At 39.0% G+C, this 27535-nt stretch overlaps 1 protein-coding gene across 1 annotated transcript in view; it reads left to right on the forward strand.

Moving 5' to 3' along the window:
* NOC3L (NOC3 like DNA replication regulator) overlaps positions 1-21837 on the forward strand; it is a 42362-nt gene extending 20525 nt beyond the window's left edge. The window contains exons 10-21 of the mRNA XM_043985565.1: positions 1593-1721; positions 3212-3343; positions 5492-5572; positions 5854-5954; positions 9906-9978; positions 10055-10118; positions 10201-10272; positions 12924-13105; positions 13301-13429; positions 14925-15022; positions 20717-20801; positions 21296-21837. Coding sequence (XP_043841500.1) covers positions 1593-1721; positions 3212-3343; positions 5492-5572; positions 5854-5954; positions 9906-9978; positions 10055-10118; positions 10201-10272; positions 12924-13105; positions 13301-13429; positions 14925-15022; positions 20717-20801; positions 21296-21424 — 1275 coding nt within the window. The 3' untranslated portion in view covers positions 21425-21837. The remainder of the gene's footprint in view (positions 1-1592; positions 1722-3211; positions 3344-5491; positions 5573-5853; positions 5955-9905; positions 9979-10054; positions 10119-10200; positions 10273-12923; positions 13106-13300; positions 13430-14924; positions 15023-20716; positions 20802-21295) is intronic.
* Positions 21838-27535: the final 5698 nt, after the last annotated feature.

Below are 27535 nucleotides of genomic sequence, written 5' to 3' on the forward strand. Positions count from 1 at the left end.
CTCCCCCAGTGAGGAAGGAAGAAACTTGAAATACCTATGGTCAAGCAAAATAATCCTATTTTGGTTACATCCAAAAATATATATCTTATTTTGTATCTTGAATCTATAACTTTTTTTTTTCTTTTTTGGTGAGGCAATTGGGGTTAAGTGACTTGCTCAGGGTCACACAGCTAGTAAGTGTCACGTGTCTGAGGCCATATAAGATTTTGAGGTCCAAATTTTTCACCTTCCTTCCCTCCCCAGGCCCTTCTCTAAGACTGCAAACAATCTGATATAAGTTATGTGTGCAGTCATGTTAAACACATTTCTATATTGGCCATGTTGTGAAAGAAGAAGTGGAACAAAAGGGAAAAACCAGAAAAACCAAAAACAAGTGAAAATAGTATGCTTCAATCTACATTCAAACTCTATAGTTCTTTCTCTGGATGTGGATAGCATTTTCCATCATGTCTATCACATTTCTGTCAGGAGATTGGTAGCATGATCATTAGTCCTCTGGAATTATGTTTGATTGTAACTTTTGATCAATATTTTTAAGTTCTTCAGAGCTGTCTGTCTTTATATTGATGTTGTTGTTTTATAAATTGGTCCCTTGGTTCTTTTCACTTTATATCAATTCATACAAGACTTCCCATATTTTTTTTTTTTTTGCGGGGCAATGGGGGTTAAGTGACTCGCCCAAGGTCACACAGCTAGTAAGTGTCTGAGGCTGGATTTGAACTCAGGTACTCCTGAATCCAGGGCCGGTGCTCTATCCACTGCGCCACCTAGCTGCCCCGACTTCCCATATTTTTTGAAAGGTATCCCTTTTGCCATTTCTTATTTCTCAATAATATTGTATTTTTTATATACCAAAAGTTTAGCCATTCCCCCAATAGATTGGAACCCTTTTAGTTTGCTATTAAAAAAAAGCTATTACAAATATTTTGGTATACATAGGTCCCTTTTTTGTTCTTTTGCTCTCTTTGGATTATAGGGTCAGGAGTAGTGCTGAAGGCCACAGTTTAGTGACACTTTGACGCTTTCCCGAGTAGTTGGACCATATCACAGCTTCACCAACTATGTTAATGTACCTGTTCCTGCAGTTCCTCTAGCCATTGTTTTTTGTTTTTGTCCTTTTCGTTAATCTTATTAGTGTGAAGTGGAACCTCAGAGTTTTTTTTCCTTTTTTAAAATAAACATTTTTATTTGAATTCCAAATTCTATCCCTCTTTCCCCTTCGCCCTCCCCAAGGTGCCAAGCATTCAGATATAGTTTATACATGTGCAGTTATTTAAAACATTACCATTTTAGTCATTTTGTACAAGAAAATCAGAGTTGTTTTAATATACATTTTTCTAATTCGTGATTTGGAGCATTTTCCACATGGTTATTGATAGCTTAAATTTCTTCTTTTGATAACTGCCTGTTCATATCCTATTACTGTTTATCTATTGGGGAATGGCTCTTGTTCTTATAAATTAGAATCAATTCTTATATAATTTGGATATAAGACCTTTAGCAGAGAAATTTTCTGCAAAGATTTTTTTCAAGTTAATGGATTCCTTTGAAATTTAATTGCATGTAATTTGGTACTGTGCTTTGTGTTTCAGATTTCTGAAATGTGTTTTGAGGCAGTACAGAAGCTCTTTAAACAGGATAAACTGGGCCATGCCTCTCTTGGTGTCGTTAAAGTGATATCTGGTTTTGTGAAGAGCCAAAATTATGTTGTTAGGCCAGAGGTAAAGATTGATTTTCTTTCTTACTCTGATTTATTTTCTGGATGCACAAGCATATTTTACATATTTTATCATTGCACTCCCCCTCCCATCCTATTTTTCTTCATGTAAATTATAGGCTATTGCAGTTGTACTTAAACTTTTTGAAGGGGAAGTTTCTGGATTTGTAATTTCATGGTTATAGGAAGCTACTGCCACCAATGCAGTAAGTACTGCCTCTTGGCTTCCTGGGGCACTGAGAAGAAGCTGAGTGACTAATTAGATGGGACTTGAATCCCAGATCTTCCTGACTAGTAAGATGGGCCTTCTCTTTGCTACACCATATTGCCTTTTACAAATATAGTCAGGGAAGGCTGCATTTTTACTCTGGATAGAAGTTTAGAGGCTTTTAAAAACTAGGCATAAACATAAATTTAGAACTTTTTAATAAGGGAATTATAGTAGTGGTAAACAATGAGAAGGCATTGTAACACCATCAGAAGAGCATTGAATTTAAAGGGGAACCAGGTTTGAATTCCAGCTCTTCCTGTGTGTTATCACAGCACCTGTCTGAGCTTCAGTTTCCTGGTCTTTACAATATGAGGGGGTTGGAGTAGATGACCTTTAAGGTGCTTTCCCGCTCTGAATCCTATAATCTTCTGAGTTTCCTAGGTTTAATGTTATCATCACTTACGGTTTTTTCCTCCAAACATTTAAAATAATAGAAAAAATTCATAGATAATGAACCTCTGATTTGTTGATAAATGACATATAACACTTTAAAGTTTGTAGATTTCTTTATATCTGTCGTTTCACTTGAAACTCACAGTGAGTTCAAATGCAGGGTTTATATCTTTAGAGCTTCTCTTTGAGCCTAATTAGATATTCCCCTAATCAGAAATTCTCTTTATATACTTAGAAATTGGCATTTTGGAATAGCTATTGAAGTTTGTGACTATTTGTTCCTGGCATTGTTGCCTTTTTGCTTTATATGGTTTTCCAGAAGAAAGAGTAGGGCTTCAAATCATTTGGGTTTTTTGATTTTGGACTCCAAATGATTTTTGCAGTACTCAAACATGAAGCATCAGTGTAGTTCTTACTTCTGGTGACTCATTAATAAAACAAACATTACCTTTAACTGGACAATGCTGGCCTAAGTTTCCAAGAACATTTTTATTGAGAACATGTAGGAATACAGGTGAGGTGAGGAAGTGTTAATTAGCATTGTTTGGCATTTGCAAATCGCTTTGTAAAAATTCCAAGCCCTCTAAAATAACTTTTTCCAGTCTGCTACTATTCAAATCATCTAATCATTTCCATCTTCTCATTCCCCCATCCCCACATTCTTTTACCTGACATTTCACGAAAAAGACTGTTGTGGGAAATGAGAAAAAGTTTCAAGTTGAAGATAAAAGTGACAGTGTTTTAGGGAAGAATGTTTAAAATAATTCTTGGTACAGTGTTTCTTTTGCTATGTCAGAGTTTCTGCAACACTTTTTTTCTTTAATCATTAGTTGTTAAAATCATTCCTGTATCTAAGAATCAAAGAAATAGAAGTGAAGAAAGACACAGAAGACATTAATGCACCAAGAAAGTTCATGAATTACAAGGAAAAGAGAAAATCTCTTTCAAGAATGCAGAGGAAGGTCTGATTTCTTTTCTCTTTTACTGGTGGTTGGTTATATTTGATTTGTACAACTGTAGAAAGATCTAAGATTTGAAGACTCTTAATTCAGTTTTTAACTTGCAGGGATCTTTGTAAGGCAGTCATTAAGGAAGCTTTTGTTAAAAAGCCTTCTTTGGGCCAGGAGCACCTGGGGCCAGAAATGGGGAAGGCCCGTGAGCATGGTCCCTGCCTTCAAGGGGCTGACAGTTTAGCTGAGGGAAATACGGCGGGGGGAGGGGGGGGGGTGTATTTGTGTGTGTGTGTGTCTACATATAGACACATACATGAAAAATAGATTCTTGGTATTTGTTTTGTGGGAGGGGGTCAGGGGCTAGTGTCAAGAAAGATATATAAAAGGTAGTCTTTGAGGTGAACCCTGAAGGAAAGTGGGTGTTCTGAGAGGCAGGAGGTGGGGAGGGGGTAGCCATTGCAAAGGCACAGAGTTGGGAAATGGCAGTGTTCTGTATGAGAAATGACAAAAACATTTAGGTTAAACTGCAGTGTTGGTGGGGTTGGAGTTGGGGGTGCAGAAGTAATATTGCAGTAAGACTGGAAAGGTAGGTTACGTGGCTAAGCTGTAAAGGACTTGAAATATGAAATAGAGTAGTTTATATTTGATCCTCCAGGGGATAGAAAGCCACTAGAGGTTTTGGTAGGTGATTCATGATAGGATTTGTGCTTGGGGGGAATCAGTTTGTCAGCTGGGTAATGTTTAATTGGGCTGAAATTTGTCCTGACCTCATTGCTCAATTAAAATGGCTCTCTCCAAAATTACCAGTAATCTTTTAATTGCCAAATCTAGTTAAATCTTTGTGAGATCTCTGGTGACTGTGCTTTCCTCTTGGGTAATCTCTCTTCTTTTTCGGTTTTCGTGACACTTTGTTCTTGGTTTTCCTACCTGATTGACTTCTGGTCACTCTCGTGCTGGAGAGTCGTCCATGTCATACTCACTAACTGTGTCCCCTAAGGCTCTCTTCTGGGCCCTTTTTTCTCTCTTTACATCCTTATGCCTGGTGATATCACCTGCTCCCACGGGTTCAATCCTCATCTCTGTTGATTACTCCCACATCGGTATATCCAGTCTAGTCCCATGTTATAAAATGTCATTAGACATTTTGAGCTGGATGTCCTATAGGCCTCTTAGACTTAGCATGTCCAAAATAACTTGGTATCTTTCCCCCGCCTAAATTCACCCCTCTTCTAAGTTTCTCTTTTACCACCCATATTTACAATCTAGGTGTCCTCATTACCCGTCTCACATAGTGAATCAGGTAACAGATTTTGTCTCTCGTGTGTGTGTGTGTGTGTGTGTGTGTGTGTGTGTGTGTACATATGCATATACATACACACATATGTAATCTCCCCTTCTCTCTGCTTACACAACCAATATTCTAAGCTCATTGTGTCTCTCTTTTTTTTTTAAAGTGAGGCAGTTGGGGTTAAGTGACTTGCCTAGGGTCACACAGCTAGTAAATGTTAAGTGTCTGAGGCCTGAATCCAGGGACTCCTGACTCCAGGGCCGGTGCTCTATCCACTGCGCCATCTAGCTGCCCCGCTCATTGTCTTTTTTTTTTTTTTTTTTGGTGAGGCAATTGGGGTTAAGTGACTTGCCCAGGGTCACACAGCTAGTAAGTGTCTGAGGTCGGATTTGAACTCAGGTACTCCTGAATCCAGGGCCGGTGCTTATCCACTGCGCCAACTAGCTGCCCCACCGCTCATTGTCTCTTAACTGGACCATTCCAATTTGTTTCTCTGTCTCAAGTCTCTTCCCTCTCCAGTCTGTCTTTCCCATAGTCTCCTTTCCTGGTTCCTCCAGCTGCTAGTGCCTTGCCTTACAAGATAAACTTGCATCTACCTTGTCTTTATCCTGTCTATGTATGAACCTCTTCCCTCCCCTGTTAGAAATTATACTGTCAGAGGGCAAGGGCCACAGAATGGTCTCTGGCACTAAGCACCATTCTGGCCCATAGTAGGTGCTTAATCAATATTTGCTGGTTGATGATTAGACCTAGCGATTGGTGTAAGGCAGAGGAGGTTCCCTGACTTATTGGTCCTATATTAGACAAAATAACCTTTAATTAGAAAATATTTTGTTGATGTGTTACATTTTATTTCTTTCCATTTTTAGTGGAAGAAAGCAGAAGAGAAACTAGAACGAGAACTTCGGGAAGCAGAGGCTTCAGAGAGTACTGAAAAAAAGATGAAACTGGTGAGCAAAGGGGCTGACCCATGGTTCTTTGACCCTCTGCTTTGGTGCGAGATGGTAGTTGAAAGTCCTTTATGATGGAGGAGTTTCATTTTATGTGAAACTTCAAGTCTTACTTGTAGCAGAGACTAGCTTTGTGTGGATTAAAGGTTGTCTAGCTTCATTCCACTTTGTCAAGAGTCAGAAGATTATTTTAGAGAAAGAAAAATAAGTTTTCAATGTGTAATCTCTGTAACTCAGAAGGAAATGCAATTTAATTGACTTTTTTGTACCTCTTCCCATAGCACACAGAGACACTGAACATAGTGTTTGTAACCTACTTTAGAATACTGAAGAAAGCCCAGAGGTCACCTCTTCTGCCGGCAGTCCTGGAAGGCCTTGCCAAGTAAGGCCTCTATAGTTTGAACAGCTTTACTTACATATAGAGTACAAAAATGTGTGTGATGTCATGAGCCTTAGGCTTATTAAAAACTTAACAGATCAGCAAGCTTTTATTAGGCATTGTGGTAAGCGCTGGAGATAAAATGCAGTGAATGAAATGTTCCTCACTTGATAGACGCTAACCTTCTAATGAGGAAAGACATAGTTTGTCCATAGTTGTTTGCATGTTGTCTCCCGCTTTGACTTGAGAGGAGGGGCTGTCTTTTTCCCCAGTGCTTGGCATTGTGCCGCACATAGTAGGCTCTTAATAAGTGTTTGTTGGCTGATAAGTGTGTGAGTACATTTTTATACATTAAATATAAAGGGAATAACTACTAAGTAAACACAAGGTAACTTGGGAGGGAGGCGTCCACCAACATTTGGCAGATCAGGAAGGGGTTTCATGAGCTGTCTTGAAGGAAGAGCTGGGGGTAAAGAAGGAATGCATTCTAGGCATGGGGGATGGTAGTGCAAAGGTGTGGTGATGGGAGATGGAGATCAGGAATGTTCTGTGAGGAATGGAGAGGCCAGTTTTCCTGTGTCAGAGAATGTAGGAGCGGGAATCATGTCCAGGGAGACTGCAAAGATAGGTTGGGGTCAAATTGTGTAGGGCAGAGGTATCAAACATGGTCCCCACAAGACCAAATGCATTGGAAGCCAATTAAAATGTAGTTGGGAAATACTTAACAAAGTTAATAAAAATGCAATAAGATAAAGATAGCACATTTTAGAATTAGGTCAATATGTGGCCATAGGGGATCCTTTCCTTACTGATTAGTGGCCCCTGCTTCTATCTGAGTTTGACACCACTTGTATAAGGCTTTAAAAGCTAGACAGGAGTTTATATTTTATCCTCTAGGATAAAAAAGGGAGCTTTTGTAGTTGACTGAGGTGGAGAGTGACATGGTTAGATCTATACTTTGGCAGCAATGCATAGGATGGATTGGAGTGGGAGAGACTAACAGCAGTAAGACCATTTGCCAAGAATTGTTTTTACATTTTAAAATAAGTTTTTATTGTATTTAAAAATGTAAAATATTATTAGCTTGTGGGCCTTAAAAAAACAGGCCCAAACCCCTGATTTAGAAGGCTACTAGAATAATCCAGGGGGAAGTGATAAGGACCTGAAGTAAGGTGCAGCTTTAAAAGTGAACAGAAGGTGTCAGTGTGAGAGAGGTGTAGGGATAGAAGCAGCAACATTTTGCAACCCATTGGATTTGTAGAACAGAGGAGAGTGAGGGATTGAGGATAATGTCAAGTTTATGAACCTGGGGAAATGAAAAGATTTCAAGAGAAATAGGGAAATTTGGAAGAGGGGAGAGTTCAGAAGTGAAAAATCAGTTCAGTTTTGGCCAGATAGACTTTGAAATGTCCAGTAGGTAATCAGTGATGTGGGACTAAAGCTTGGGGTGTGGGGGGTGCTGTTCAGATTTATCTGTGACATCATTAGCCTCTCTACTCCCTCAGCTGAAAACTTGTCAGTTTCACATTGGTTTCCTGTTTCTTTATACCTCTTGACTGCTTTCTTTTGTCTTTATTTAATTCTCTGCCTCATTTTATTTTTTCTCTTTATTTTCCAAGTCATTTTCATTGAATATTTTTGTTTTCATATCACCTACATTTTTCAATATAAGCCTTCTTTTCCAGAGATCAGTTCTTCTATAAAAAAGAATAAAAAAAAGAAAAAAGCCAGTTGAGCAAAACTAATCAACAGACTGAAAAAGTCTGACATTTTATGCAGTGTTCCCACATCCATAGTTTTCTTAATTCCTCTTCTTTGGGGCCAAACCTGGTTTTATAATTTCGTAGCATTGTTTTGATTATTGTTCTTTTCATTTATAATGTTACAGTCATCAAATACATTATTTTTTTGGTTTTGTTTACTTAGTATCACTTTATATTTTTTTAAAATAAGTTTTTAATTGATTTCCTTTTTTTACATCACCATAATTTTCTTCACTGTATATCTTCCTTACCTTGTTGCAGAGAGCCATCCCATATAACGTAATTTTTTTTAAAGGCACGGGGAAAAAAAATTGGCAAAACAGATCAGTAGATCAAAAAAGTCTTAATATATGCAACGCACCACACTTGTGCAACTCCCATCTCTTCCAAGGGGTGAACTATAGATATCTTCTCAAATATCTTCTTTTTGAGCCATGCTTACTTCCTCTCTGTAGTTTTGAAATATTCCCTTGTGTTTTTTTGTGTGTGTGGCTTCTCTTTCCATTTACATTATTTTAGTCATTGTGTGTATACTTAATTCTTGGCTCCACTTTTTTCACCTCAAATTACTTCATGTACATCTTTCCAGGCTTCTCTATGTTCATCATCTTTGCCATTTCTAACAGTGCATTACTTTATATAATGATATGATCTTTTCCTAGTCGACCCCTCTGTAACATTTGACTCCCTTCTCTTGGGTACTCTGTCTTCTCTGTGTTTTTGGAACACAACTAGGTCATAGTTCTCCTACTTGACTGACTTCTTTCTCTGTCTCCATGTTGACTCTTCATCCACACGTGCCTCTCTTCTTTCTGTATAATTCCTTATTTGTTGATCTCATTAAGCTTCCTTAGTTTTAAATATCATGTTTATGCAGTTGACTCCCAGATCTACAGATTCAGCCCTAGATCCTTTCTTGAGCTCTAATCCTATTAGACATTTCAGATTGGATGTCCATTTGACATCTTAAACTCAACACATTTGGAATGTCTCATTATCTTTCCCCATAATCCTTCCCTGTACTGAAGTTCCCTATTTTTGTTGAGGGTTTTGTTGAGGCATTCTTTCTAGTCTCCCAGATTTATAACCTTGGCATTATTCTCTACTCCTTCCTGTCCATTATCCCACATATCCAGGCAGTTGCCAAATTTTGATATTTCTGTCTCCTCAGTGTTCTGCATCTTTTTATTACTCATATAATTACTGCCCTGTTGATCTCCAAGACTTCATAAACCTGGTGGCCTTTCTTCCCGTCTTGCTTCTGGTGGCTGATCTCTCCTCCATTGCTCCGGGCGTCCATCGATGCCCTTTTCCTGCACATCCTCAGGGGCTCCAGTGCTTGGTATCCTCCCCTCAGCATGGTAACCCTTCCCCCGGTGTTCAGGTTCCAAGGACCTGGGGTCAGATGCCTTTTCTTTCCCAGCTCGTGAAGTACAGCTTCTCTGGTTACAAGGTGACCATCCTTGTCCAAGTGCTGTGGCTTAGGTTGTGCTCCCAGAACCCAGCCACACCCATAGGACCCATAGGAGGAGAAAGGCCAGGGCTGATTTTCAGTTTGTTTCCTCAGGGCTTGTCAACTTCGAGGTTAGGATGAACCTTGGCCATAAAATAGGATAATAGGATTGCAGATTGAATAGAAAGAGCAGTAGCCTTGAGATTCTGCTGATGATCAGGTCAGCGAGCCAACAACCCAGCACCCTGCCTCCCCAAAGTCATTGATCTTATAGCCATATGACTCCCATAGCACTATCATCTTAGGGTACTTTCTCTGGGGTTGTCCCAGTACCTAATGTCAGGTTTTCACAGACAGTTAAGATGACTTTAGAATTGACTTACTTTTTTGTTTGGCTTGATACCTAACACATTTTGGACTTCACATATTAGCATTTTTTAGAGTAGTAGCTCTGTGATCCTGGACGTTTCGTGGGCAGTTTCCCAGACAACTTGATCAGATTAGAAGTGGCAGACAAGTTACTGATCTGCCCTGGTGGACGGATTTTTTACATCAGAGGTTCCTTAAACTGATGACATTAGAGGGCAGCTAGGTGGCGCAGTGGATAGAGCACTGGCGACATTAGAAATCCGGACCAAGGAACATTTTTTCCTTATGCTTTTAAACTTCATTCCTAGCTCTTTGTCGTGCTTTTAGTATAATCCATATTTTGGAGTATAATCTGTTGTTCCATTCTAGGTTTGCACATCTTATAAACGTGGAGTTTTTTGATGACTTATTAGTCGTTCTGCATACTCTCATTGAGTCTGGCGTAAGTAATTTTGTTGATCTATTACTCAGATGTGAAATTTTCAAGCATGCTTCCTAATATCCATCTTTACTTATAGGAACTAAGCTACCGAGAGTGCCTTCATTGTGTTCATACTGCTTTCCACATTCTTTCTGGCCAAGGTAATATATCTGCTAAGTAAGGGTTAGCGACTTGCAGTGTGGACAGGCCCGTACTTCATTTGTGGTTTTCTGTTTTAAATAGGTGATGTTCTAAATATTGATCCTATGAAATTCTATACACATCTCTACAAAACCCTGTTTAAATTACATGCAGGTATGTTAATGATACTTCATCTTTTTAATCAGATATACTTTTTATTGATATTGCATATTGATTCTGAAATCAGTTTTTTGTGTCACAATATTTCAGTTTTTAATAGGCTGATAAGAAACACCTACATTAAAATAGGAAGATATTCTGAGTTTCTCCATTTGGTTAGCTAGCATCATTCTGAAATATGATGGGAACGTTTTTGTCTTTAAGATCTTTCAAGGCAAAACTACTTTTTTTCCTTTTCAACTGTTTAGCTCTGGGTGATTAGCTCATATTATTGGAGCATGGTGTCCAGCCAGCAGCCTTGCTTTTGGTCAGAAGGGTCATTATAGCAGAGCACAGTCATACTGCTCATCCAACAGTTAGGAGAACAGACCAGCTACTCACTTGCTCTGAAGCTAAGAATTCAGTGTTAGAGTGAAGCCATGTTGAGACTTAGGACAATTTAGTGCCACATAGATACAGCCTATTTTGTGACATTGACTCCAGCTGTGAGAAACACAAAACACAACAGTTTTGGAATTTAGCAAAAGCTACTCAGTACTGAGAACTACTGCCTTAAATCAGAACCTTTAAGAAAGATCTAAGAAGAAGGTTCCCATATATACCAAAATATTTACAGCTGTGTTTTTTGTGATGGTGAAGAATTGGAAACAAAGCAGATGCCCATCAATTAGAGAAAGGTTATGTGGTACATGGATGTAATGAAATACATCTGTGCCATAACAAACAGGGATGTGCTGAATGTGAGGAGCTGTTCTATAGCAGAGTGAGCAGAGCCAAGAAAACACCATACACAGTGATTACAGCATTGTGAGTGCAAAGGACAGCCATACCTACCACACAGAAATTACAAGTGGATGCTGCAAATAGAGAATGGGTGTGGTGAGACAGGGGAGATTTGAGAAGATACCCCCCATCCCTTTGCAGAGCTGGGAGGGAGGTCCACGAATGCTGAACACCAGGCAGTTTTCAGATTGGTTCTGATGTATTCATCACTTACATGGATTTTTTTTTCCCTCCTCCTCCCCTTTTCTTTTTGGTCAAAATACTATTTGTTATGTGACGTGGCTCTTTGGGAGGAGGAATGATACTATGGAGATGATATATAAACAAAAGATGTTAATAAAGCTTATTTTTTTAAAAGATATGTCTGCTATGGAAGTTTTGCAATTCTTCCATGTATTTGTTCTTGGCTGGTCTTTTGAGAATTTTACTCCTTATATAAAAACCTTTTTTTCTTCAAAACGAGTAAGTCCCGACTAATGTATCACGGGTGTATGTGTATCACGGTGATATTCTGTTATGTTCATGTACCACGGTTGTTTTAGCCTTTTCCCAGTCAATGGGCGTGTACTTTGCTTCCAGTTCTCTGTTATCACAGAAAGTGCTGCTGTAAATACTGTGGCATATTTGGGGACTTTCTTCTTAGCAGTGATCTCTGTGGAGTCAGCAGACCAAAGGACATGGACATTTTGGTGACTTTGCCCAGTTGCAAACTCCTTTCCTGAGTGGTTGTGCTAATGCATGGCTCCAACAGGGTCTGTCTTCTCATAACTACTCCAGCATTGACTTCCCAGTCTTTGCCAGTTTGGGGTGTGGAAAATGAAACCTCAGTAGTAGTTTGCTTTGCATTTCTCTTGTTAGGGATTTGGAATATTCTTTCATATGGTTGTTAATAGTTGGCAATTTTTCTTTTGAAAACTGTTTATTCATATACACTGACAACTCATCTCTTCAACCACTTCCTTCTTCCTAGATGGATTAATTTAGTTTATGTTGGAGTTTTTCAGTTTGATGTGATCAAGTCTGTTTTATCTTTTGCTTACCTTTTTCTATTTTTTAAAAAAAAGACATTTCCTATCCTTAGCAATGAAAACTATCTGATCTGCTTCTTTTCTCATTTTTTATGGCATATTTAATTTTGAGGATGTAAATCACTGGGCCTTGTATACTATTTCACCCCTGAGATATGCTCCATTCAATTTAAACCTTCACCAGATATACTATAGAGTGAAAAAGTGCTTCTCTGAATGAGTGCTGGAGGTGGAGGTGGTGCTGAAAAGGGCTTACGAGGGAATTCTGGGGAAGCTGTGGAGACCAGTGGTAGGAGAGCAGACATGTGTTAGGCTTGAGTTTTTGGCATATCTGTGTCATATGCTTATATGGAATGTTCAGCCCTTTCAGTCATGTTCAACTCTTGTAACCTCATTTGGGTGGGTTTTTTTAAGCAAAGATACTTATGTGGTTTGTCATTTCCTTCTCCAGCTCATTTTACAGATGAAGAGACCAAGGCAAGCAGGGCTAAGTGACTTGTCCAAGGTCCCACAGCTAGTAAGTGTCTGAGGTCAGATTTGAATTCAGGAAGATGAGTCTTCCTGACTTCAGGCCCAGCACTCTATGTATGCACTATGGCGCCACCTAGTGGCTCTATTTTAATAACAGACCTTTAATAAGTTGCAACCCTTATAATTAGAGAGACACTTTTTACTCTCCTTTCTTCATTTCATGTCATTATAAGTGAAAATGTTTCTTTGTCACTGGTGATGTGGATAAGTTTAGCTTTGAAACTGAGGGGAACCCTCCCTGAGGTTTTGGGGTGAAAAAGCACGAGTAGCATGTCCTGAAATAGTCTTTCTTCTTTGTGATAGGTGCTACCAACCAGGATGTTGAAATTGTCCTTCAGTGCCTTGATGTTATGCTAACCAAACGCAGGAAGCAGGTTTCTCAGCAGCGAGCTCTTGCTTTCATAAAGCGCCTTTGTACCTTGGCTCTTCATGTCCTACCAGATTCAAGTATTGGCATTTTAGCAACCAATAGAGGTTTGATGCATGTAAGTGTTGGTGATGTATTTAAAGAAAGCCTTGGGTTCTTTTGTAGGGGGGTGAGGTAGGGACGAGAGGGGAGACAGCTTTTTGGTTCATGCTATATTATCTTGAAGATAAGTCAGGGAAATCTTAAAGGGTGGGCAAAGATTGCTGTTTTGTTCTTTTGTGGTACAAACATTTTCTTTATGGCTCTATTTTAGACCTTTCCAAGGACAGATCTACTGCTTGACAATGAATCTCAGGGGAGTGGAATTTTCCTTCCTGAACTGGATGAGCCAGAGTACTGCAATGCCCAGAACACTGCCCTTTGGGAATTGCACACACTTCGGGTGAGATTTAGGGTATCTACTTCAGGACATGGTGTTTTTAGTCTTGTGGTCTCCAATATCAATATTTCTGCCATGGTAGTTAATAACTTGATCTTCTAGGGACTAGTTTACCTACCAGTCTACCTGCTGGTAGGATGCTGGAAAAAATTACCTCTTTCTTATCAATAATGAACCCTGGTCTAAGGTCACTCCGATAAGAAAGAGGTAGACTCAGGATTTGAACCCAGGCCCTCCTGCACCAAATACAGCAGTTTTCCCATAGTGCCATATTTTTATTAATAAAGAAAAATATGGATTAAGAGGGAAGAGAAAAGGTAAAGTTGTAGGGGTTCTAGAACCTTTTTATAACACTTCCCAAAGACATTGAATGTGATACAAGGAAGATCTCTATCTTGGAACTTAAACAGGGAAAATTATTTCCTGAAGTACTAAGGGAATCTTAACCATAAAATATTTTTGTCTATAAAGTAGTCTTACAGTCACTGAAGTTTTAAGAGCAGTGTTAGAGTGAATCTTCAAGGCCTAAAGAAAATGCACACGAGGAAACGTTTTGGTTTCACAGTGGACTGAAAATTGTCAAACTTGGGTTCACTCTATTCAGAAAGAGAAATCACCAACCTAATAATACACTATTAGGTCTATTTCCAGGGTGATCAGGGAAAAAGGAAAAGAACCTATATGTTCTAAAGTGTAAGAGAGAGAGAGAGAGAGAGAGTGAGTGTGTGTGTGTGTGTGTGTGTATGTGTGTATACATAGATAGATAGTAGTTCTCTTTGTGGTGGCAAAGAACTGGAAATTGAGAGGGATGCCCATCCGTTGGGGAATGGCTAAACAAGCTGTGATATATGATTGTGATGGAATGCTATTGTGCTATAAGAAATGATGAGCAGATTGATTTTGCTAATCTTTATCGTTCCAATTTTAGTATATGTGTTGTCGAAGCGAGCACTAGCAGATTGATTTTAGAAAAACACAGACATGCATGAAATGAGCAGAACCAAGAGAATGTTGTATACAATAGTAGTGATATTGTTCAAAGAATAATTGAATGATTACTATTCTGAGTATTGGAAATATTCAAATCAACCATGAAGGACCTATGTGGGAAGGTGGCATCCACCTCCAGAGAAAGCATTGATTAATAGAAGTATGCATATTATGGTTTTACCTATAGCCAATCTAATTTATCGAATGGTGGGCTTCCCTAGTGCAGGGTGGCAAGGAGGGAGGGAGACAGTTTAGAATTGAAAATGTAATGAAAAATTAATTTAAAAAGAGAGAGAAAATTCCCCCCCCCAAAATAGAGAGAAATTGCCATTTTACTGTAGTGTGAGTGATTTAAGCTACTTCATTGGTAACTTGGTGACTGGACTGTCATTAGGCCATGAGGAGACTCTGGATGTGTGTGAATTCTCTGCATAACCTTATTTTTCTCTAAGTGGTTTGCTTAAAGTACCATGTCAGTTCCTGTCATCATTATGTACTTTTCTTTCAGAGACATTACCATCCCGTGGTCCAGAGATTTGCATCTCACCTGATTGCTGGAGCACCCTCTGAAGGTTCTGAAGCTCTCAGACCTGATTTAAGTCGGAGGTAAAGTTCACAGTACAGCACTGTAGAACAAAGCTAAGAGTCCTGCTGCTTGTGGTTTATTCATTACCATAGATTTAAAGCGGTTCTTGTACTTGCTTGCATTAACATTCATTATGGTATTTGGGGACCTCAGGTTTATTGTGAAGGCTCACTTTTACTTCTTGGATATTGGAAGTTCTGAAAACACTCTTGCCTCTTTGCAAGCGCTTTGCAAAGGAAGTAAAGATAGTTTAGGTAGGAGGGAGGTGGTAGTAGCAGAGATGTCAGTTGACATGGTTTCAGGATGTAACTAGAGTACAGAAAGGAGATTCTTGTCACCAGAGGAGTTTGTTCCCACAAGGAAACTTGATCTCTGAAGGTACTGCCATTGGGGTGGTGGAAGGTGGCTCTCTTTTGCGGGGTGCACCCTGAGAATGTATTTTCATATCTGATTCCTGCTCAGTGCTGCCACCAGTGTGAGGCTTCATTAAGGTATAAGCAGTGAGGGGTGGCTAGGTGGTGCAGTGGATAAAGCATCGGCCCTGGATTCAGGAGTTCCTGAGTTCAAATCCGGCCTTAGATACTTGACACTTACTAGCTGTGTGACCCTGGGCAAGTCACTTAACCCCATTGCCCCGTAAACAAAAAACAAACAAACAAAATAAATAAATAAATAAAAGGTATAAGCAGTGCATAGTTAGCTTGTGACAGACAGCCGCAGGTCTTGGTGATGGAGATTTTAATTTAATTTTCTCTCTCCATTCTTTTTGAATTTAGTGCCTTTCTATCCCTTTTCTCTTTCTGTGGAATCTTTTTCCTTCTATCCATACTAAACCTTGATCCCTCTCTGTCCTCTAACCTGGACACACAGAAAATGAGGTTGTCTTTTTGATTCTCTGCCTCTAGTTCTGCTTCAGTCATCTGGACAACATCTTTATGTTCTTTTATTTTTGAATGCGTATAGGGATTCTTGTATCTGTCCTTGAAGAGACTCATTCCTCTTATTGCTTCTTTTCCTTCCAGATAGTTTTGGATATGTGTATTCAACCTTGTCTATTTTTTAGTTTCCCACCATTCTCCTGGGTGGTCAAATTCCCATGGTCATCGGAATACTACTTGGCCTATTCCTAGTCTCATCAGAAGAATCTGCGCTTACAGAGCTCCCAGTGAGGCCAGAATTCTGTCCTTTTTTCTGACGTTCTTCTGTTGTCCTTTTCTTGTCGAACCATCCAGAAAGGTTTCTTGTCCAAAAAATTGTGTCTGCCATGGGGAATGGTGGAGCCACTTGTGCTTGGCCCCAAAGAGAACAGGGCACGATGGAGAGCCCGAGTTTCCCCATCTATAAGATGAGAGACTGACAGGTGGCCTCTGAGGTTCCCTTCTGGTTCTAAATCTATGATCCCACAATCTTGAGGTGCAAAAATATCAATTTAAGCTGATAAGAAAAACTTACTCACAATCGAAAAGTAGCGTGGGCTGTGTCAGAAGGTAGGTAGCAAGTTTCCCTTTACTATAAATCTCCCAAAGGCTGGACTGACCATTTACCGTGAGCTAGAAAAGGCAGTCTTGGGCAGGGACCGGTAGGACGAGCGTTGCCAAGGTCCCTTCCACCTTTCAGAAATCTGGAGTCCTTATTTCCATTGTTGTCATTCTGCATGATGTTCATACGAATGTTTCCGTGCTTCTTTGTATTCCTCGTGCTGCTTGTTTCTTAGAACGTGGTTGTGTTCATTATATTCATGGCCCACAGTTTCTTTACCCAGTCGCCTCTTGATGTTTCTAATTCTTTGCTATAACAGAAGATACTACTCTAAACATTTTGGTATATGTGGTACTTTTCTTTTTATCAGTGACCTCCTTGGAGTAAATGTCTAGGAATGGGATCTCTGGGTCACTGTTAAAGGATATGGGCACTTTAGTCCCTTCATTTGCTTACTGCTTTCCAAAATGGCTGCACTAATTCACAGCTCCATTGACAGAGTACTAATGTGCTTTTCTATCCTTTGTTGTCTGCCAATTTTCTGTGCATGAGATGAAACCTCGAGGCTGTTTTGATCCATATTTTTCTTAATAATAGCAATTGTGAAATTCTTTTGGGAATTGTTGTGTGCATATTTTGAATATTTGATAAAGAGTTTTTCCCCTGGTGGGATCGTCCCTATTTTCCTCTGAACCCTTTGAAATCTGCTTTCATAATGCCTCGTTTTCTGTCCTCTGTCATCAACCCTAAGATTTAGTGCCCAGTCATTGTCCCTCTGTTCCCATCATTTTCACCCCAGCAACCACTTCCTCTTTGGTGAGAGTTAGCAGTTTCCTCTGTGTCTTTGGAAGGATGAAATTCTCAATAAGGCAGGTTAGATAAATTGCTATGAAAGTATGCTGTGACACTGTCAGGTTGGTGATGTATTTCCTGAACTTGTCTGTCTTCTTTTTCTGTTTGGCCGGTTTTTAGCATATGCCAGGAGCAGGATCACTACTCTCCAGGATTTCCCTTCTTGTTTCTTGGATACTTTCTATTGTATATTTTCTTTTTTTTTTTTTTTTTAGTGAGGCAATTGGGGTTAAGTGACTTGCCTAGGGTCACACAGCTAGTAAGTGTTAAGTGTCTGAGGCCGGATTTGAACTCAGGTACTCCTGACTCCAGGGCCGGTGCTCTATCCGCTGTGCCATCTAGCTGCCCCTGTATATTTTCTTAATATACAGGGTGGCCCAAAAGTCTTAGGGCAATTTAGTAAGACTCTTATGCTAAATTGATCCTCTTTTTGCTATCCTGTTTCCTTTGAATAAAGTATATTCTTACAAAGCCACATTCTAAATTGGAGGTTTATTCTACTAAGCTTCTGGTATTTATAGTGTTGTGACCATGGGCAAATCCCTTCCTCATGTAAAAAGGTGTTAATGTGTGAATCAAATGATAATTTCTGTAAAAGTATTTACAAAACCTTCAAGTGTTATAAATATTAGTTAAAATCATTCCCATGTAGTCAAATTTGTCTCCTTGTGTATTTGTTTATAAACACCTTCAGCAGTGGGCTGTAGTGTGTCTTTTTTGATTTTGTCCATTTCTGGATATTTCCACTGCTGTTTCTTTATTTTGTTCACGTTCTGTGCTATCTTGGTGGCTAGATATGTAACCAGCCTTCTTCCTCCCTTCTTCCTTTCCCCCCCTTTTGGTTATATCTGCAGGATTCTAGCCAGATATATCTTATTTCAGTAATCCATCCCTGGCCGAGAGTTTGGCCTTCCTGATTTTAAGCCATCATCTAGAAATAGACATCTGCTTCTCTCATATATTATCTTAACTACTACTTCATGGTGCAGATATGCTCTTTTCTCTTCTGAACACCTTACAGTGATGAAAAATACTCCTTGTGTTCTTGAAGTCTTCAGTTCCTTGCCCCAAACTTCATAATCTCAAGCAAATATTTTCTCTACCCCCACCCCCAATTACTTTGTTGTATTTGTTTGGTAATATGTTCTGCACCATCTTATGTTTTTATTGTCTCTCCTGATAGAGTAATCTTCGTGAAGGGAGGGCATGTTTAATTTTTGTCTTTATGTCCCCGGTACCTAGCACAATGCCTGGTACAGACCTAATAGGTACATAGTAATACCTGCTTGATTATTGATTGTGCCCTCATCACTTGACAGAAATGGGTAGTGATCATCTGGTTGGACAAGTGTTAAGAAAGTCTGTGTCATGTCCTTGATACATGTCTGTGGAAGACAGGAGATCTGAAGTTAGTGCAGGGAGTCAACAACCACTTCACCTCATCTTATTTGTGTGTTCCTTGCTAGATGGCATATTACCTCACATATTACACATACCTGCTGGTAGCTATGGCTCCAGATCATCCATTGTCTGGAGCATGATCCTCCATAGAGAGTTTAGCTCTTCTTCCTCTGTAAAGAACCTCCTGTTTGTCTATTTGTTAGTTAAATGGTCTATTTTTTGCCTTTTTCTTATTCTTCAGCCCTCCAGTATCTTCATACAGGTCTGGATTTCTCTTTGCATCTTCATCTTTTTTTTTTGTTCACATGGTTGCTCCCCCTCCCCTTTTCCTTTAAGGAACGTTTAGTTTTCTTCCAGTAACCTAAAGAGTTGAGAGGCATTCTTTGGTCACAGTTCTAGCACAGGTCACAGTTACTTGGCTATGCAAAAAGTGCAGGTGACGGGGAATTTTATAGGTGATTATAAAATTCTCCCTCCTTTTCATACTTTCTAGAAGCAAAACCAATTTAGAGAAGTTGAAAGGAGACAAATTTTGCTTTATTAAAAGAACTACCCAGTAATTTAAGGAATGTATCACTACCTTCTACCTGTTCTTCTCCCTCTCCCTCAAAAAGAGAAACAAATAGGAGTTTCTTCTTGTTAACAAGTTGTCAGGCAAAACAAATGGGAAGCAGATTTCATAGATGTTTGTTGATTGACTTCATCCTTGTTTCTTTGAAATCAAAATTAGTCAATGCATATATGGATCATAGTTCTGAAATTTTTCCAAGCTATTTTCTTTTATATAATTGGAGTCATTGGAAGTTATTCTCCTGGTTCTGTTTATTTCTGCTGTATATTAGTTTATATGAGTTTTTCCAAGTTTCTCTGAATATCACATGTTGCCATTTCTCATGGCTCGGTATTTCATCACATTGATATGCAAAAAAATTTTTTTTCCTTTTGTGGGGCAATGAGGGTTAAGTGACATGCCCAGGGTCACACAGCTAGTAAGTGTCAAGCGTCTGAGGCCGGATTTGAACTCAGGTCCTCCTGAATCCAGGACTGGTGCTTTATCCACTGTTCCACCTAGCTACCCCCATATCCTAAAATTTTAAGCCATTCCACAGGTGATGGATGAGTACCTACTTTGTTTCTAGTTTTTGTTCAGACAAAAAAAAATATATTTTTGTGTATTTTTGTGCATATGGTTCTTTTCCCCATCTTTGCTGTCTTGGGAATATATGCCTATGCTTTTTTCATATGGTTGTTGATTGTAGATGATTTTTTTGGGGGGTGGGGCAGTGACAGTTAAGTGACTTGCCTAGGGTCACACAGTTCATAAGTGTCAAGTGTCTGAGGCCAGATTTGAACTCAAGTCCTCCTGAATCTAGGGACTGTACTTTATCACTGTACCACCTAGTTGCTCTGATCAACATTTTTTTAATAAAAATTTTTATTGAGCGCTTGTTACCTACATATTCCAATGTAAACTTCCCCCTTGCCCCCAATTTTTTATAACGAAGGATAAAAAGGGGGGAAACAGCTCAGCAAAACTAATTCATCACAGAGAGAAAAAAAATATGACATATATAGTGTTTCATACCCATAGCCTCCCATCCCATGAAAAGAAGTTTGGGGGAAGTGGTACCTTATCACATCTCTTTCATAGCATTCATTTTCATTTGTTTTGTTCTTTCTATTTATATTTTTGTAGTGATTGTGTATTTTCTTGCTTCTGATTATTTCCTCTGCATTAGTTCAGATAAATGTCAGTGCCTCTCCTTATTCATCATAGTCTTCATTTTTTATAACAGAATATACCAATGAATTCATCTACCACAACTATTTAGCAATTCCCTGTTGATTACCTTTTACTTTATTTGTAATTCTTCATATGAATTCTCTTGAAATGACCACATTCTGTTATTTTCACATGATAGATATACGATATAGTGTCAACTTGGGGACTTAGAATGATATTCAGTATTTTGCAATTACAGGTCAGCTACAGAGCTTTTTGAAACTTATAGTATGAAGACCATGACGTTTAATCCTCCTGTTATGTCAGCTAATCCCTCAAAGAAGGTACGTTTTTCTGTTTCTGTTTCTTTTTTTTTTTGTTTTTGTTTTTTGTTTTTGTTTTTGCAGGGCAATGAGGGTTAAGTGACTTGCCCAGGGTCACACAGCTAGTAAGTGTCAAGTGTCTGAGGCCGGATTTGAACTCAGGTACTCCTGAATCCAGGGCCGGTGCTTTACCACTGCGCCATCTAGCTGCCCCCGTTTTTCTGTTTCTTAAAGTGAGATTTTTCCCCCACCTCAGAGGTTGACTTTTGAAGAGAGGTGATGGTGGCATGAAAGAAAGTTTCTACCGAGGGAATGCTGGCTATTTCATTTCATTACAAGAGACATTCAGGGGCCAGATAAATTACTATGTAAAAGAACTCTGTTCTGTCTTAGATTTTAACCCAAAGCTTTAGCTGTTGTTGGTTGATAGCCAAGCCTTTCCATCTGCTCAAAGGTTTTGGCTTTTAGCTATTTACTTAGAATAACTTGGAGTTTGTATCTATTTTTTTTTTCAGGATAAAATTTTCCATGTGGATTCATATCTAAATGAAGATTTAAACCAGCTAATAAGAACTCATTGCAATGAAACTGCTATTCAGCTGCCTCTGGATTTTACCAGATACCTAAAAGCATCAGTACAGTAACTATAAAAGGAACACAGCAAGAAGAAAATGATTACCTATGTGTACTATTGGCATCTTGTATTTTGAGTTGTCTTTATGAAGGTAATCCTGAGAACGGGTGATTGAAGACCTAGTGCTGGCTACTTCAGGGCTTTTTAAACTTACACTCGCAACCCCTTTTCACCCAAGTAGCTTTACTCTACCTGGGGCATATAGGCATATAAAACAGGTGGATATAACCTTTTACTGTTGCCAGATTTTTTGTTACCCCAACATTGTTACGTGACCCCATATGGGGTTGTGACCAATAGTTTAAGAAGCTAGGGACTCCTTTACCATCTAGAGTCAGAATATGTGAGAAAGGAGAAAAAATATTTTGTGACTCATTTGTTAACTTTTGTATAGTATATATTAAATTCTAGTAGATTTTAAAATTCCTGAATATTTCTATTTAATGGCCTAGTTGCTGTTTGGATAATGTTTTCGGAGAGGAAAAAAAATGCCTTTTGGTAGAATGCTTTTTTGCAGCCAATGCTTATTCATAACCAAACAAAACTTTTTTTAAATTTCAACATTGATATTTTTATGAAAGATGTTTCATCGAGTCTCTATATATTTTACCAAATTAAAAAAAAAACCACACACCACTTTAATTCTAACAGTTTCTTAGAGTCCTAATGGAAGAATGAAGACATGTCAATTAAATTTGCATCTGACTTGAAGCTGGAGGCATAGCTGATCTCTGGGTGACAGGACCCAAAAATAATGTTGGCAGGTTCAAATTATGGGCAGATTCTAGAGGAAACTTAGTAGCACTAAATGATGTTGGTGTAGTGGAAAGAGCACTAGACTGAGATGGTGAGAACTAGCACTTTCCTGGACAAGACAAGTCCTTCCAGCTCTAAATTTATGATCCTATTAAAAATTTGACTTCTAAAATAGTTAAGAAGCCGTAATATTGATTTCCAGTCCACAAAGGATCTGAATTTTCAGAAGAGGAAACACATGTTTTTAGTAATCAATTGGAGAAAAAGCTCAGCATCATTTCTCTTACTCACCAGATTAGCAAAGAATGGTTAGAAAGCAGTAAAATCCAGGAGTGGCAGGGTCGTGTAGGAGCAGGCACATATTCCTTTGTTGCTGGTAAAATTTCAAACTTGTAGAATTTGTTTGGAAGGCAGTCTGGGAATACCAAATAAAAGTTACTAAAGTTGTCGAACTCCTTGGCTTAATAATTCCATTGTTGGGAATATAACCTGAAAACAGTAAAACATTTTTGTAGTGTTACTTATAAGTGCAAACAGACAAACCTGGAAGCAAAATGTGTTCTGTAACAAGGAAATGGCTAAATAAATTGTGGTATATTAATATAATAAAATCCTATAAAGTACTCAAGACAGACAAGAAGTATGAGGAATACAAAGAAATCTGGGAGGTTGATACAAACTAGAAAAAATAGAAGCAGAAGAATGGAGCACACCCTAAAAAAGACCATCTCTAAGAGTAAATTTAGTGATTTGAGACTGAATGGCAAAGACTTCTGCAGGGATTGGAGGGTATGGTTGAAAAACGAAGATACTTAGTATTACTTTTTTTTTTCTTTTTTTATTTGCTGGGCAATGGGGGTTAAATGACTTGCCCAGAGTCACACAGCTAGTAAGTGTCAAGTGTCTGGGGCCGGATTTGAACTCAGGTCCTCCTGAATCCAGGGCCGGTGCTCTATCCACTGCACCACCTAGCTGCCCCTTAGTATTAAAATTGTAGACAGTAAAGCTAGGTAATTGAATTGATATTAAGTGTTAAGTTTTTAGTAAACCGTTCAGTGGTTTAATATCCCACAACCTGGATTCAAATAAACCATCGCACAAAGACAGAATGAAGAGGGGCTGATGTATACTGGACAAGGAGGTTTTAGTGGACAATTGTAAGCTCTGTATGAATAACCAATAGTACCTGGTTGGCAATGCCATCTTGGACAGTTTGGGACCAGTGGTGATAGTGTCCCTCATTGTTCTCTTCTGGTCAGACCACAGCTAGATGTGATGTTTATTTCTCTTGTGGCCATTTAGTTGGGCAATTGTGTCTGACTCTTTGCATGCTAGTACTTTCCATGGGGTGTTCTTGGAAAAGATAGTCGAGTGGTTTTGCCATTTCCTTCTTCAGCGGATGAAGGCAAACAGGTTAATTGACTTGTCCAGGGTCATACAGTTAGTATGCTAGTGTCTGAGGCCAGCTTTGTTCAGGTCTAGTCTCACATTTTAGGAGGGGCGACCAGGATGCTGAAAGAACCACCATAAAAAAGCTATAACAGGATCAGGTAAAGGAACCAGAGATTTTAAACTTGGAGATATTTTGTGGGCATGTGATATTTTAAGGACTCATGGGTAGAGGAGATTAAATGTACTTGGAGCTAGAAGTTAGGACATAGACATAGAGGCATGCAGATTTTGACTTGATACAGAGCTGTCTAAAAGTGGGCTGGACTACTCAGAAATAACTAGTTTGGTTTTACTAGAAATCTTAAAGTGATTTCTGGATGATCTCTCATTGGAGAAATTGTAAAGATGATTCCTTTTTAGGTGCGTGTTGTACTATTTTGAATTTGTGGTCACTTCCCAAATGAGATTCTGTGAGACCAGGTCTTTCTTCATTTTGGGTAAGTCATAAGAGCTTCTGTCGAAGAAATTTAATTGAGACTTTGGGGTCACATCATCAGCACAGTGAAGGACTGAACATTTTCTTTGATCCTTATAACCTCTCAAACCTCTCTCAGACAGAAATGATACATCAAAAGTAAAGCAACTTCAGCTGTTTCCATGGCCTATGACACCCAGAATCCAAAAGAAATTAAAAAAAAACACCCCAGAATCTAGGAACCTAATGCTCAATGACCCTGAGCTCACTTAGCATTTCTTCCCCACCCTCCACATAACACCAGCAGACTTAAGGACATAGCCAAAGCTTATATCAAAACCTATTCCTACATTTGGCCCCTCTCCACCTCTTCTCAGGGACAGGGCCCCAACTACAGGTTGTAGAAATTTCCCTGGGCTTCAACAGCCAGCTTGGCCAGAGCTGTTTAGGAGCAAAAACCTGCTGGGGACTGAAACCTGGGTGCAGCAGCACCACTGCTAGGAAGAGCAGCCTCTGAACTTCTGGTGCTGGGCCAAAGCCCTGAAGAGCAGAGGAAGTGGAATAGGACACTGCGTGTGGGGGCTGTGCAGTCGAGACCTAGGCTGGTGAGCCATGAGTTGCCCAGTGTTGAGGACGCTCCCAAGGAAACCACAGTTAGAGGGGAGGGAGTCAAAAGTGAGTGATATGGAAAATAAGGCAGTAAAAAGCCTGAAAGTAACACTTCAGGAAGAAGAAATCTCAGAGACTTTTTGAATGTATACAGATATAGCAACAGGAAATGGCCTTAGATCTAGTTAATGGGTTATGGTGTCTGAATGTCAGTAGCATGAGGCATAGGGAAATGAGCACTAAAATTGGTGCTAAAGGGTCAGGTTTTTTTTTTTAAACCTAGTTTTGTATCTGACCAGGTAAGAAAACAGCCAAACTTATTTCCTCACCTGTAAAATAAGGCTAAAGATCTCCCTTTGAGGCTGAGGTGACACCTAGAATGTTTGGGTCATAAGGTTTTCTTTGGTATCCCATTAGCTTTCCATAGCCTGTGTATCTAGTTCAGTTGCATGGGCTGGTATATCACTGACCCAATCTCTAGCAAATGATCAATGTTGTGGAACACAAATAAAATGTTCTTGTTAGGTAGGAGTTGTGTTGTCACCTATTCTTGTTTTGTTTTTAAATTCTAGAGAGGATTTGTTTTAAGTGCTTTGATGATTTGATTACAACACATTTCCTCAAATAGGTCAGATTCTTTGACTTTTCTGGAACATGAAAGTTAAAAAAGCAAACAATCTGCAAAGGATTCCTTGTTGCTACAGAGATATAGGAAGGAGGCAGTCCACTTCCATCTTCTTTTGAGTTTCAGGTCTCAGAGTTCTTGGGAATGATGAACATCTGAGTAATAAAATGTCTGAAGCTCCCTCATTCACTTACCCATTTGGAGAATCTATTTCTGGGTTTCAGTATTTTTATAATTTGAGTATTAATCTTTTTTACATGTTGATGCTAAAATTTTTCAGTGAGAGTATTCTACTCATTTTGTATTGGAAATTAATGGAAAAATAGAATATATAAAAATGCTTCATTCATGTAAAACTTTGCATGACAGTTGATTTATAAAAGTTGAGCTAGGCCCATAGGCAGTTCTGTAGGGGAATAGAACATCTGGCTGCATCAAATAGAGATATGAGACCAATAGGTATCACACATCATTTATTTTTCAGATGGATCTATATACAATTATACTTCAAATTGGCAGAAAATAGTTAAGGTGAAAAATCAGTTTTAAAATTTAATAGAAACTCAACGTATGACAATTTCCCAACTCTATAAAGCCTCCTGGATGCTCTCAGTGTGTGACATATTTTGAGATGTACACTGCCAGCACAGTGTTGTCTAACTGGTGTCACTTTCAATACTCTATGAGTTGTCAGAATATGGATTACAGAAAAATAATAAGTGCTAAATATTAATATATGTATGTATAGAGAGGCTGTGTTCTGAAACCACCTTCAATGTTTTTGTTCAGTGAGGGCTGAGCACTTGTTATAGGCATAGGCCAGTCAGTGCCTGGGAAAAGGGGTAAGAGACATGATTGTAAGATTTGGCCCCTCAAGTTTAAAACATTGTTGGGATGACAATACCTTGATGTGAACCAAATGATGTAAAGTATTGCTCTTAGGTGCAAGTGAGAAGTATGAACAAGACCCTCATGATATAGTTATCTTCCAGTAGGATGTAAGTAAGCCCTTTGCTCTCTTTTGTCTCTATCCTCATGTCTAGCACAGTATCTTGCACATACATAGAAGGTATTTAATGTTTGTGAAGCTGACTTGACTTCAGGTGAGGGAGAAATTATTGTAGCCATAAGTAGTTGGGAAAGGCTTCAGAGGAGGTGAGCCTTGAAGGATGGGTGTAGAATTTGCACGGGGTGGGACAGTGGGCACAATTAACAGCTCAGAGAGAGTTTGGGCTAGAGTGGAGGACCAGTAATATAAATTCTGCTGTTTTCCAACATGGAAAACTGACCTGGCATTGCTTTTGAACTGCCTTAATTTAGTCTTTTATTATTTATTATTAATTTAGTTAAAGTATTGTGTCACCAGGTAAGAAAGAATTCTCTTGAAATAAAGTTATGTCTGAACTATTAGTAATATACCAAAAAGAAGCTTTGAAATGGAAAGTCCCTTCATCCTATGGTGCTTGTTTGTGGTGTTCATGTTTTTGGACCAGTGATATACCTGATGAACACAATAAACTCTGGATTCTTGTGAGAAAAATTCCCTGTTTTAATGTTTTTTGTGAGGTAGGGGAGTGGGCGGCAGAGGGTGTTCATTTATCAAGGACCATTTCATTGTTGAAGATAAAAAAATTGGAATGGGAAGGGAGTGCTGCTATTCGGTCACAACCATCAAAAGGCACATAAATATAGGCAAGGATAGCCCATGACCAATGACTATCGGTGATTTCCTTTGGATTAAAATTAGCACAAAATTTTAAGAAATTTGTTAAATATTTAGCTTTTTTAAGAAGTCTGATTAAATCCTTTTGGGAAAATGTTCAAGTGTGTAAGTAATCTCTTTGCCACTGTTGGGTGTGGTAAAAATTATTTGTGGTAAAGATATATATCGGAAGTTTTAGCTGAATCATTTGAGAGATTGCGCATGCTACTGAAGCAGCTTTTGAAGGACCTCTTTTTTGGGGAGGAGAACATGAGGAACTTCCGGTACGCGGACTTAAAAGTGAGAGCAGGAATGGAAGTTCTTGCTCTCTGGCTGCTAAACTTAGCTGTGGTCTGTGGTGGTGCGTGGGTGAAAGGAGTTGAGAAACACGTGGTTGGTGTTCAGTTTTGGGTGTGCTGGTTCTCGGCCTGACGGGCAGTTTGGGATTCGGTGAGTTTTATAAAGGAAAATAGACTAAGCTTAGATCTAAGATTATTCATTTGTATGTCTCCTTCCTTATTTCCCAAATTGGTTTCAACTCTTGTTGTCTAATTAATTCCCA

The sequence above is a fragment of the Dromiciops gliroides genome, chromosome 2 (genome assembly GCF_019393635.1).
Source record: "Dromiciops gliroides isolate mDroGli1 chromosome 2, mDroGli1.pri, whole genome shotgun sequence".
Classification (NCBI taxonomy): Eukaryota; Metazoa; Chordata; class Mammalia; order Microbiotheria; family Microbiotheriidae; genus Dromiciops; species Dromiciops gliroides.